The sequence below is a fragment of the Schistocerca nitens genome, chromosome 6 (assembly GCF_023898315.1).
Source record: "Schistocerca nitens isolate TAMUIC-IGC-003100 chromosome 6, iqSchNite1.1, whole genome shotgun sequence".
NCBI classification, from domain to species: domain Eukaryota; kingdom Metazoa; phylum Arthropoda; class Insecta; order Orthoptera; family Acrididae; genus Schistocerca; species Schistocerca nitens.
Window position 1 is genome coordinate 575,121,709 of NC_064619.1, and position 14,020 is coordinate 575,135,728.

General features: G+C 43.4%; 1 protein-coding gene across 1 annotated transcript in view; it reads left to right on the forward strand.

Moving 5' to 3' along the window:
• The window catches only part of LOC126262798 (leukotriene A-4 hydrolase), a 104,731-nt gene that overhangs the window by 31,249 nt on the left and 59,462 nt on the right, over positions 1-14,020 (forward strand). The window contains exons 6-7 of the mRNA XM_049959623.1: positions 301-528; positions 10,189-10,329. Coding sequence (XP_049815580.1) covers positions 301-528; positions 10,189-10,329 — 369 coding nt within the window. The remainder of the gene's footprint in view (positions 1-300; positions 529-10,188; positions 10,330-14,020) is intronic.

Consider the following 14,020-nt stretch of genomic DNA (forward strand, 5'->3'; position numbering starts at 1 on the left):
GATAACAGTTCCTGATTGAAGTTAATATAAGTTCAAGCTTGACTACTTTGTTGCAGACATGTATTGCAATTGTAATATTAAGGGCAATTTTCATATCCATAATAATGTGTAGAAAACTACAATTGGGACCTCCTTGTCACCAAACTTAGTAGGTTCTAATGCGCCATTGTGAAGTTTGCATTCACACTTTGATTGAAGGCGCAATATTCATTTGTAGAGTCTTCTGAAATTAATGTTACATGCCTTAAAACATCTGTGGTTTTTCAGTGCCAATATGTGTATATGTTCTTTACTTCACAGATACGTGCTCCTGAAGACTTGGTTGTGTTGATGAGTGCTGTGAGAGAAGGAGAACCATCTCTTGTTGGTAAAGGATTAAAACTTCATAAATTTCGTCAGAATGTGCCTATACCTTCATATCTGTTTGCTATTGCTGTCGGAGCACTGGCGTCCCATCGACTGAGTCCCAGGTGCCAAGTGTGGAGTGAGAAAGAGTTTGTAGACCAAGCAGCCTACGAATTTGCTGAGGTATATTTGTGAAATTGCAGAGTTGTTCTTTATTCACAGCACAAAATACTGTAGGGTGTACGTGTGTGATTTGCAATTTAGTGTACAACACTGTTATATCTACACTTATTGCTGACAATCACTACATACACAAAAATTATGTCGGATGATAAATGCATGCCAGATGTTGACAGTTTTAGCAAAATATTAACATGACTATTAACTGTCCAAGTTCAGACTCCTATCACTGGCAGCTGAATGCACACCAGCGTAGACCTGGCCTGACTGAAGAATTTTTGCATACAGTGAAGAAGATGCAATTGGTTGAGGCCCTGCTGGCAGCGGCACGATGTATTTGTATTTGCCAGCTGGTGGGCTAGCTGCAGGCGACTGTAGCGTACTTGCTTTGCTAGGCCACCACTGGCACTAGATACAAATGCTGCAGTGGCATTGTGCAGCTTGCTGCCATGTCCCTCCTCTCTTCCGCAGAGCCAGTGCCTTTGGCGATGGCGCGTGAAAAAGGACGACCGTGCCAGCCAGATCATGCTGGTGGAAGGTCAGTATCGGTGAGGAAGCCACCCGATCCACCCAGGTGACCTGACAGCAGTGATGGCAACATCACATTTGCTGTTGTACGGTGACAGCATTGGCTTCCATTGGCTCATCAGGCAGTAACGACAGGGGGATGCCTGGCTGTTGATCTGATGAGTGGGTGGCATCCAGGCAGTCACTGTCTGACATGGATTGAGGGTTTACATCCAGCGAAGGAGGGAGGCCTCCATGGCGTCTGGCCCCTAGGAGGGGGCAGCGTGTGCAGGAGGCCCTCTGACAGGTCTGCTGCAGCTGCAGCTGACTGATGGTAGGAGTGTGATGCCCCACTGATATTCACAGTGAATATTCAACTGGCCTTACTTCTCCCAAACGGTAGCCAGTGCCCATCCCGGCCACCAACTGAAGGTACACGCCCATACTGGATTCCCCCTAACATATTGTGAAGGGTAAGGCTGTGGTGCAGGACAGAGAAAATATAGGGGTGTCTGGGTTTGTCAGCCACGGAGGAGCTCCACTGGGCTATGGCCTATCAGCTGGGTGGTCCTGTGTCTGCCTAGAATCATAGGCACTGCCATATCTGAAGGCGAGTCTGCCAATCATTTTGCTAGTTGCATCTTGAATGTAAGCACCGTACATTACACCTCACGATTCGATTGGGGTGAAATGGTGCAGACGTAAGGTGAGTAATACAGTTCTGCATGCAGAAACTGCGGAACAACACTGATTCAAACTGTGGGTCTTTATCGGAGATGATCATCTGTGGCAATCCTTCGATCGCAAACATCACTTTAGAGTCTCCGCAGTAGCTTTTGCTGGGGTATGTGTGACAAGTGGGTCATTTGGCAGGGCATCCACCATCACTAACCACATGGAATAACTGAAAGCACACACAAAATCTGTGTGGACACGGTGCCACAGCTGATGGGGGGTGGGCCCTGGAGCAAAAGTTCATGGGAGGGAGGGAGGGGGGGGGGGGCTGCCTCAGCACACTGTTTGCACCTGCAGACAAGCTTCTCAACTGCTGAATCAATGCAGAGCCAGTGGGCAAAATGCTTAGCTAGCATTTTCATGCTGGTTATGCTCAAGTGACCTACATCTACATCTACATTTATACTCCGCAAGCCACCCAACGGTGTGTGGCGGAGGGCACTTTACGTGCCACTGTCATTACCTCCCTTTCCTGTTCCAGTCGCGTATGGTTCGCGGGAAGAATGACTGTCTGAAAGCCTCCGTGCGCGCTCTAATCTCTCTAATTTTACATTCGTGATCTCCTCGGGAGGTATAAGTAGGGGGAAGCAATATATTCGATACCTCATCCAGAAACGCACTCTCTCGAAACCTGGCGAGCAAGCTACACCGCGATGCAGAGCGCCTCTCTTGCAGAGTCTGCCACTTGAGTTTATTAAACATCTCCGTAACGCTATCACGGTTACCAAACAACCCTGTGATGAAATGCGCCGCTCTTCTTTGGATCTTCTCTATCTCCTCCGTCAACCCGATCTGGTACGGATCCCACACTGATGAGCAATACTCAAGTATAGGTCGAACGAGTGTTTTGTAAGCCACCTCCTTTGTTGATGGACTACATTTTCTAAGCACTCTCCCAATGAATCTCAACCTGGTACCCACCTTACCAACAATTAATTTTATATGATCATTCCACTTCAAATCGTTCCGCACGCATACTCCCAGATATTTTACAGAAGTAACTGCTACCAGTGTTTGTTCCGCTATCATATAATCATACAATAAAGGATCCTTCTTTCTATGTATTCGCTATACATTACATTTGTCTATGTTAAGGGACAGTTGCCACTCCCTGCACCAAGTGCCTATCCACTGCAGATCTTCCTGCATTTCGCTACAATTTTCTAATGCTGCAACTTCTCTGTATACTACAGCATCATCCGCGAAAAGCCGCATGGAACTTCCGACACTATCTACTAGGTCATTTATATATATTGTGAAAAGCAATGGTCCCATAACACTCCCCTGTGGCACGCCAGATGTTACTTTAACGTCTGTAGACGTCTCTCCATTGATAACAACATGCTGTGTTCTGTTTGCTAAAAACTCGTCAATCCAGCCACACAGCTGGTCTGATATTCCGTAGGCTCTTACTTTGTTTATCAGGCGACAGTGCGGAACTGTATCGAACGCCTTCCGGAAGTCAAGAAAAATAGTGTCCACCTGGGAGCCTGAGCCTGTATCTAATATTTTCTGGGTCTCATGAACAAATAAAGCGAGTTGGGTCTCACACGATCGCTGCTTCTGGAATCCATGCTGATTCCTACATAGTAGATTCTGGGTTTCCAAAAACGACATGATACTCGAGCAAAAAACATGTTCCAAAAATCTAGAACAGATCGACGTCAGAGATATAGGTCTATAGTTTTGCGCATCTGCTCGATGACCCTTCTTGAAGACTGGGGCTACCTGTGCTCTTTTCCAATCATTTGGAACCCTCCGTTCCTCTAGAGACTTGCGGTACACGGCTGTTAGAAGGGGGGCAAGTTCTTTCGCGTACTCTGTGTAGAATCGAATTGGTATCCCGTCAGGTCCAGTGGACTTTCCTCTGTTGAGTGATTCCAGTTGCTTTTCTATTCCTTGGACACTTATTTCGATGTCAGCCATTTTTTCGTTTGTGCGAGGATTTAGAGAAGGAATTGCAGTGCGGTCTTCCTCTGTGAAACAGCTTTGGAAAAAGGTGTTTAGTATTTCAGCTTTACGCGTGTCATCCTCTGTTTCAATGCCATCATCATCCCGGAGTGTCTGGATATGCTGTTTCGAGCCACTTACTGATTTAACGTAAGACCAGAACTTCCTAGGATTTTCTGTCAAGTCGGTACATAGAATTTTACTTTCGAATTCACTGAACGCTTCTCGAATAGCCCTCCTTATGCTAACTTTGACATCGCTTAGCTTCTGTTTGTCTGAGAGGTTTTGGCTGCGTTTAAACTTGGAGTGAAGTTCTCTTTGCTTTCGCAGTAGTTTCCTAACTTCATTGTTGTACCACGGTGGGTTTTTCCCGTCCCTCACAGTTTTACTCGGCACGTGCCTGTCTAAAACGCATTTTACGATTTCCTTGAACTTTTTCCATAAACACTCAACATTGTCAGTGTCGGAACAGAAATTTTCGTTTTGATCTGTTAGGTAGTCTGAAATCTGCCTTCTATTACTCTTGCTAAACAGATAAACCTTCCTCCCTTTTTTTATATTCCTATTAACTTCCATATTCAGGGATGCTGCAACGGCCTTATGATCACTGATTCCCTGTTCTGCACTTACAGAGTCGAAAAGTTCGGGTCTGTTTGTTATCAGTAGGTCAAAGATGTTATCTCCACATGTCGGTTCTCTGTTTAATTGCTCGAGGTAATTTTCGGATAGTGCACTCAGTATAATGTCACTCGATGCTCTGTCCCTACCACCCGTCCTAAACATCTGAGTGTCCCAGTCTATATCTGGTAAATTGAAATCTCCACCTAAGACTATAACATGCTGAGGAAATTTATGTGAAATGTATTCCAAATTTTCTCTCAGTTGTTCTGCCACTAACGCTGCTGAGTCGGGAGGTCGGTAAAAGGAGCCAATTATTAACCTAGCTCGGTTGTTGAGTGTAACCTCCACCCATAATAATTCACAGGAACTATCCACTTCTACTTCACTACAGGATAAACTACTACTAACAGCGACGAACACACCACCACCGGTTGCATGCAATCTATCCTTCCTAAACACCGTCTGTACCTTTGTAAAAATTTCGGCAGAATTTATCTCTGGCTTAAGCCAGCTTTCTGTACCTATAACGATTTCAGCTTCGGTGCTTTCTATCAGCGCTTGAAGTTCCGGTGCTTTACCAACACAGCTTCGACAGTTGACAATTACAATACCGATTGCTGCTTGGTCCCCGCATGTCCTGACTTTGCCCCGCACCCGTTGAGGCTGTTGTCCTTTCTGTACTTGCCCAAGGCCATCTAACCTAAAAAACCGCCCAGCCCACGCCACACAACCCCTGCTACCCGTGTAGCCACTTGTTGCGTGTAGTGGACTCCTGACCTATCCAGCGGAACCCAAAACCCCACCACCCTATGGCGCAAGTCGAGGAATCTGCAGCCTACATGGTTGCAGAACCGTCTCAGCCTCTGATTCAGACCCTCCACTCGGCTCTGTACCAAAGGTCCGCAGTCAGTCCTGTCGACGATGCTGCAGATGTCTTTACCAAATCAGATAGCCGCCGGAAGCCAGAGAGGATTTCCTCCGATCCATAGCGACACACATTATTGGTGCCGACATGAGCGACCACCTGCAGATGGGTGCACCCTGTACCCTTCATGGCATCCGGAAGGACCCTTTCCACATCTGGAATGACTCCCCCCGGTATGCACACGGAGTGCACATAGGTTTTCTTCCCCTCTCTTGCTGCCATTTCCCTAAGGGGCCCCATTACACGCCTGACGTTGGAGCTCCCAACTACCAGTAAGCCCACCCTCTGCGACCGCCTGGATCTTGCAGACTGAGGGGCAACCTCTGGAACAGGACAAGCAGCCATGTCAGGCCGAAGATCAGTATCAGCCTGAGACAGAGCCTGAAACCGGTTCGTCAGACAAACTGGAGAGGCCTTCCGTTCAGCCCTCCGGAATGTCTTTCGCCCCCTGCCACACCTTGAGACGACCTCCCACTCTACCACAGGTGAGGGATCAGCCTCAATGCGGGCAGTATCCCGGGCAACCACAGTCGTAGTCTGATCGGGGGATGCGTGGGACAAGCTGGCCGTCCCCGACAAACCCCCATCCGGACCCCCACAGTGATGCCCATTGGCAACAGCCTCAAGCTGTGTGACCGAATCCAACACTGCCTGAAGCTGGGAGCGAAGGGATGCCAACTCAGCCTGCATCCGAACACAGCAGTTGCAGTCCCTATCCATGCTAAAAACTGTTTTGCAAAGAACGTCTAAACTAATCTACAGAGAGCGCAAACAAATCGACAAAATTTAAACGGTTATTAAAATACAAGATTGCCTAGTAAATGCAGTAATGCTGCTACTTGCGTACTGCTGACACACTGCTCGACAGCGGAAGGAGACTACGCGATTTTACACTATTCAGGTACTAAAACGCGATGCTACAACTCTCAAATACTATAATACGCCCGAAATTTATGTATCAAACAATGCAAGTACCAAAAACACGCAAAGAAATTAAGAATTAAACTATGTAAGAAATGAGTGAGCTAGGAGTATACGACTTGCTGCTGCAGCTGCTTATCCAACGGCGGCAGGGAGCACACTGACTGACCAACCGACACTGGCCGTTCAAAACAAAAACAGAAGACAAATGACTACGCGAATTTACACTATTCAGGTACTAAAACGCGATGCTACTACTCTCAAATACTATAATACGCCCGAAATTTATGTATCAAACAATGCAAGTACCAAAAACACGCAAAGAAATTAAGAATTAAACTATGTAAGAAATGAGTGAGCTAGGAGTATACGACTTGCTGCTGCAGCTGCTTATCCAACGGCGGCAGGGAGCACACCTCAGTGGAGAAGTGCAAGAACCTGAGACCAGAGGACCAGGAGGGTGACAATGCAGACTTCATCCAAATCCCTACTAAGGAGGAGTGTTTCATCAATCACTGCTAGCCAATTACAAAGAACGAAACAGTTGTGGAGTGGGCCTGACTCCTTAGCAGGTAGCTGTTTGGGCCAACTTTTGACACAAAATGAGACATCTGACAGAGAAATGGATCTTGCCGAGAGGCTTTCTCTACACTGTGACTGGGGGCTATCCAGCGCCTACTGCACATGATCATTGATTTGGAAACACACACATTCTCTTTTGTGAAATTCTGGGTCAGGACCAATGGGTAAATGCAACAGTGCATCTCCATTGGATGATAATGAATCTTATACTGATATGCGCTCAAAAATAAAGCTCACAGCAAAATTCTGTGTGCTGGCCTGTCTGGAGGACGGGGGCCAAAAAGCGCCACAAGTGGTTTATGGTTGATAATGAGGTAGAATTCATTTACATAGAGGAAAATGTGAAACTTGTGGACTGCGTAGATGATCATTGTCACTTTATTTTCTGTTTGTGAATAATTGCATTGAGCAGCTGTCAGTGTCTTTGAGGCATATGCCAGAGTTTGTTCAGACCCATCAGCTTCCCTGTGTGACGAAGCTGCCCCACATCCATACTGGGAAGCGTTGGTGGCGAGAACCAGCTATTTGCCTGGTGTAAAGATTTGAGACATTAGCAAAGATTGGACATGGGCAAATGCCTTGTCTAAGTCCACTGACTAAACAAAAGGAACACCTTTTTTCCGTAGTTGTTTGAGGATGAATGACATTTGCTGCAATGGGAATAAGTTTTGAATGGTAACTGACTTTTCCCAAAAATGTTTGGAGTTCTTTCAGATTGTGCAGCTTAGGAAGGTTGGGAATAGCGGCTTGATGATGCAGTGTAAGATGGATGCTATCCTTTGAAAGAAAATGGCCCACATATTCTACTTGTGCCTGGAAAAACTGACTTCCACAGGTTGCACTTAAGGCCTGCTTCTTGCAGTTTAGTGAATAGAGTCTGAAGGTTGTCAAGATGTTCCTGTCATGAGGACTCTGTGATGATGATGTCATCTAGATAGTTTGTACAACAGGAGACATTGCATTTTAACTGTTCTAAGAACCACTGAAAAAAGGAGGTGGGGAGGCCATTGGCGATGCCAAAAGGTGAGCACATCCAACAGTATAACCTGAACCGGGTGTTGATAAACATAATCTGTTGGGAAGTGCAATCCAGACAAAGCTATAGATATACCTCCATGTAATCAATTTTTGAGAAACATTCACTACCCTCCAGTTTCGTGAGAACTTCATCAGTCCACAGAATTGGATAAGAATCTGCTACCAACTAAGTGTTAATGTTGTTTTTGAAATCTCCACACAAATGAAGTGCCCCTGAAGGTTTGCAAATGACAACAAGTGGTGTCTCCCATTGGCTAAAGGTGACCGGTTCAATGATACCCAGACACTGCAACCTGTCAAGTTCCTCCTTGAATGCCGATCTCAGTGTGAAGGGGAGAGGCTAAGCACAACAAAATTTAGGTATGGCTTTCAATTTGAGGATGATGTGTGCCTCAAAATCTTTTACTGTCCCCAAACCTGTCAAAAATGGGACCAAACTCATGGCAGAGGAGTTAGAGTTCCTTGAATGGAAGAGAGTTGAAAACAAGATGTACCTCATTTTGAATCTGAAACCCAAAGACTGTGAATGAATTGAGAGCAAAAATGTTCTCCAACCTTACACTGTCTACTGCTAAAAACTTGATCTCCCTCATCACGAGGTGATATTCGATGTTGATCATGAACTCTCCTTGAACAGGGACAGGCTGGTTTCCATAACCAACCAAATGACAATTTGCGGAGGAGAGAGCAGGTCGACCCAGATGGTAATATGTTTCCAGGTTCACAAGGGACACAGAGGACCCATTGTTGATCTGGAAATGTAACATTTGTTATTGAATCAACTGCGCAATGTTTCTGGGGACGTTGAGCTTGCAGCTATGGACTGGCATAATAGTATGCATTTTGCATTTCTGTGACCTGCACAACCAAATCTGAGGCCTAGCTACACAGGGAGCTTGACAGACTGTGATGACATGGCCTTGCTTATGGGAAGCAGCACACATGGTGCACCTGTGTGGGCAGCAGTGCCGGGAGAGTACTCGGAAACAATCAGAACATAACAGGAAACTGCAGCAGAAAACAGCAATGTCTGATTGCAGCTTGAATGAATTAGAGGAAAAAATTGAGAACATCAGGGAATGCCGCTGATGTGGTTCCAAGGAGCACACTGACTGTATGGCCATGACATACTCAAATTGTTCAGACGCAGCTTGAGGCTCTTTGAAGGCCCTAGTGATTCCCAAAACGTACTCAACTGTTGGATCTTTTAAACGCTTCCCAACGGAGCTTTCTGTCTGGGGCAGTATGAACAACAATGATGTGAATTAAGGAATCGGCAGAGGCGTACTGGCGGTGAGCACACACAGATTTACATTTCCTACTTAACCCACAGAGACTGACAACCCATGCTTAGTAGGACTGGCCTGGTTACTTTTGCCACTGGTGGAAATCCATGTGGGAAACCACCACATGGATTTGCATTATGTGATAAGTATTAAGTAAGTCACACATTGTGGGTCTTTCAATGGGGCAAGTTAAAAAAAAATCTAACAATGGATCCTGTACCTGAAATGCAGTTGCAGATGTCATGTGTATGTGTCCCAATCTTCCTCTGGTTTTTGGAGCAGTGCAGAAGGTTGGGGGGTGGGGCATGCAGGTGGCAGTGGGTGGGGGCAGGGGCAGTTGCTCCCAGAAAATTTGTAAATTATCGACAAAACAAATCTAACTGCTGCTGTTGTTTTTTGGGTTGTTGCTGCTGTTGTTGAAACTGAACCAACACCAGATCCATTTCACTCGCAAAAGACATGCACAGAACGAGCTACCTCGTCACCAAAACTGCTAAATCTACGCTCTTTGTTGACAACCATTACATACCCAAAAATTATGTCAGCTGGTAACTGCATGCCGAATAATGACAAAGTTAGCAAAAAATTAATACAACTATTAACTGTCCATGTACAGAGTACTATCACTGACAGCTGAATGCGCACTGGCACAGAGCTAGTCTGGATTGAGAACATTTGCATACGGTGGAGAAGATACAAGCGGACAAGGCCCCATTGACAGCAGCCTGACTCGTTTGTATTTACCGGCTGAGACACTGGCTGAGAGTGACAGTGGTGCTCTTGCTTCTCCCAGCCGCTACTGGCACCAGATACAAATGCTGCCATAGTGGATTGCATGGGCGCACCATCATAAAAACAAGCTCCAGAAAGAGAAGTTGTGAATGTGGAGCAAAAGCTGAATTAAAATCATTTACTTTCATGTTACAAAAGATTTAAGGTTATGGATGCAATCTGGTTTTACTTCTTGATCATTTTTGTACGTACCATATTGATCAACATCATCAGGGAAATCAGATGCAAATATATTTGCTAATTCTATGCTTGCTTATGATTAAGAGAGTTCTGTTTTCTTAAATAATTCCTAGTTTTTATTTTCAGACTGAGAAAATGCTGTCCATTGCAGAAGATATCTGTGGGGAGTATGTATGGGGAGTTTATGATCTTCTTGTGCTACCTCCATCCTTTCCCTTTGGAGGTATGGAGAACCCTTGCCTCACATTTGTAACACCAACAGTGCTGGTAATTTGTAGAAACAATTTTTATGTCTAACTGTAATGGTAAAAGGTATTGTAAGATAATAATAGGAACATACTATCATTATTCAATGAGTTCTTAATGGTACTGTTTGTGGTAACAAGAAACTGCTATCTCAAGTTTTCAGTCAAAAACTATGTATGTAACTTTGCTTTTGATTGGAGGACTGACAAGTGCAGATTCTTTAAAATTACTTTCTGGTTGGAACAAGAAAATGAAAAAGGCAGTGAAATAAAAATGTAAATGTAGTAAAAATCACAAGCATAAGAACACTATCTGGAAATGGTTAGTGCCAAGCAACATGAAATGTGTACATTGTTCAGTAGTTGAATAATGTGTAGCTGCCATGTTGGAGAGAGAGGAAATTCCTGTCACTTTGGCTGGGCTTGCTCCAGGAAGGGGCTATGGGGGGGTTGGGGTGAAGACTGTGCTGTCACCCAAGGTGGCAAGGTTTTGAGGGGGCAGAAAAATCTTTAATTTTAATATGATTCCAAAAGGACGAATTAAACAAGACAATGAAAGTTTTCCATAAATGAAGAAGTGTGATAATGAGTTGGAAATATAAATCATTCATAAAATCAAGTGTCTTTCTGGAAATTATCTACAGCAGTGTGAAACAAATGACAAATCAAGTTCTGGAGCTGTTCCCCTTGGATGTGTCTTCCAAGATAGCAAACCTACCTAGTAGTAGTGTTGCCAACTCAGTTTCTGGCATGTGCCAGCAGAACACTTGAAATGCACCTGCATCAGATTGACAGCCCCCACAGAAGCGAAAAACTTTATAATAAAGAAATAAAGATAAATGCCAACATATGATTGCCTAACAGGTCCTCTACAGCAAACTTAAACACCTATAGTAGTAGCTCTGTCGCATGAAGGCGCATGCAAATTGGTACCCAGTACATGTGGGAAAGAACCTAACCCTGCTGTGTGGACAGTGGATATGCGGCTCTGTGGTTGGCAGTTCCTTTGTACAGTGGTCATTTTTTTTTGCTAAGTGGTGAGTGAAGTGTGATAAAGTGATTGAACTGTTGTTTTGTAGCTGATATAGGTCTGTATGTGCTATGCCGGTTAGAAACATATTTAATTTACCATAAACTTTATTTTGTGTATTAACTTTGAACAACTATGATGTACATGCAGAAGATTCTGTTGTTGGTCTTATCATTCCCTTGTATGTTGTTTGGGAAAGATGACAGAAATGATTGTGTTAAAAGTTAATACTTGCAGTTCAGCTGATGGTGGTCAGGGGTTAATGTTTTAATGTGAAAAGCCTTTCTCACTGCGACGTGACATGTTTCAGTAGGCTATATTGTGCATGTCATAAATTCTTACGATGTTTGATGTTAGGAAGCTCCCCTCAGGCAGTCAGTGTAGGAAAAGATGAGCTGAAGGAGAAAAGTAGATAAAAAATTGATATTTTCATTAGATAAGTTTTTTCACTTTAAAAAAGATGCTGACCAAGTTGATCCATGCATAAATGCAGCATAATCATTTGGTAGGTGAAGATGTACCCTCAGTGTCTTAGGGTAAATGAGATTGGTTCAAGCTCTCTAATGAATAAAAACTGTTCCAGCTCAGTTTAGGAAGTAGTTGATTCAGGTCCCGAACAATGGCCGGAAGAAGTAGACAATTTTATGAGAACAACCTTAGTCAAAAGATCTCCTCCAGAACAAATAACTGAATTTGGCAGATTGTAACCATCACTTGACATCAAAAAATTACAATTATAGTTTGTGCAGTGGTGAAATTGTTCAGAGAAAATGGTTAGTTTATTACAAAAGTACAGACTTTTTTGTTTTCAAACACTATATTATTACTGTACTCACTTCAGGTGGTTACAGCAGCTGCTGGCATATTTCTGAGACATTAGCTAGCCAGGGTTGGTCCCAAGTGCACCCAGAATTGTGGCAAAAGTGGGTGGAGCTCTCCAGAATATTAAAATCTTGCAATGCTGTCTATGCAGGAACTCTGCAGATATTAAATGTGGATACCTAGCCTTGGAAAGGTGTAATTAAACACCTTATATCAGTTATCATTTTTAGCTAGATTTGTGTCTTCCTTTAAGAGAAACAAACTGTTTGCTCACAACAATGGGAATTTCTTAAAGTTGGTCGAATTAGTCAGAAAATTTGATTCGGTTCTAGGCAAACATATATAGAGAATGGCATGTGGTGAAAATAAATCTCATCATTATCTGGGGAAAAATATGCAAAATTGAAAACAAAATATTGCCTTTATTGAAAACTGCTAAATATTGTAGTATAATTTTGGACTGTAAATGAGATATCTCTGTGTTGAGCATATGAACTCTACTGTTACTGACACTTGTGGTATAAAAATTTTCTATATTTTGTATATGGACTAGATAGATCTGGTACTGGGCTTACAGAGGCTGTCTTGAAGCAGTTAGAAAAAATGAATGTACCTCTTGAGTACATTAAGAGCAAGACTACAATAACAGTTCTAATGCAAAATCAGATTTTAGATATAAATCCTAAGGCATTTTGTGTTCCCTGCAGGAGTCATTCCCTAAATCCAGGTGTGAATGTTGCTGCTAAGGTGTCAGAATACTCAACTTCACTCTTTGGTTTTGTGAAAAAGTTTATGACTTCTTTTCCGCAACTGTGCAATGCTGGGCAGTCTTGAGTGGTCATATACAGGGTGTCCAGCGAAGGAGTCCCTGGTTTCAAAATTAAATATCTCTAAAACTAAGATTAAAAGATGAGTTGAACAATGGTATGTTTATTGTGAAAGCTATACAAATTTTATACATGAGTTTCAAAATAGTTCGAAAAGCTGGTAACAGATGGCACTGTAATTGAAGTATGTAACGCCTACAAATAGCTGCTCAGAACTATCAGTTTCGCTGTTGAATGTCAAAGGAGGTTAGCATACCAAAAGAAGAGGTTGAAATCATATATTCCATTGAACAATGTGTTTTTCTGGTACTGGAATACCACATATTAGAACACAGTCGTATGACAGGAAGGCACAATTTTCAAACACAATTTAATATTCCAAAAATGTTCAGTGTGAAAACCATTTGCAAACTCCTCACCAAATTCCAATAGATAGGCAGTGTGGCTAATGATCTAGTGGGGAATGTTAGCCCCAGTCAAACTGTATTTAAGCCTGAAAATGTTACCACCATTTCTGGAATTCTTCTGAAGAATTGCAGCAGACTAGTTTGAAGCATTCCAGCATGCAGAAAAAACCGAGACACAGCCTACACATTTCCATTCAGATTGCTAAGCCACCAGGTCATATCTGCACTAGTTGTGTGACAGAGGGTGGACTTTGCAAACCAGGTTGTCACAATGATTTGTAATGAAGGATTTGATGTTGTCTGTATCTCAGTCAAGAATCAAGCACACTTCCACATGAATGGAGTCATGAATAAACAAAACTGGCAATTTTGGGATCCAAAAATCCCCATTTGTTTGAAGCAAAACCACTGCATCCTCCCAAATTTACTGTTTGGGCTGCAGTATTGACTATTTTCTGATATGAGAAGCAATCACTAGTGGACATTATGTTGTAGTTTTGGAACAGTTTATTGCCTCACAACTAGTGTAGGAGGATTGACAACCCATCGTGTGTTTCATGGAAGATGGGCCAGACCACATTGCACTGTACAGGTGTTTCATTTTCTTGATGAATACTCTGAGAATAT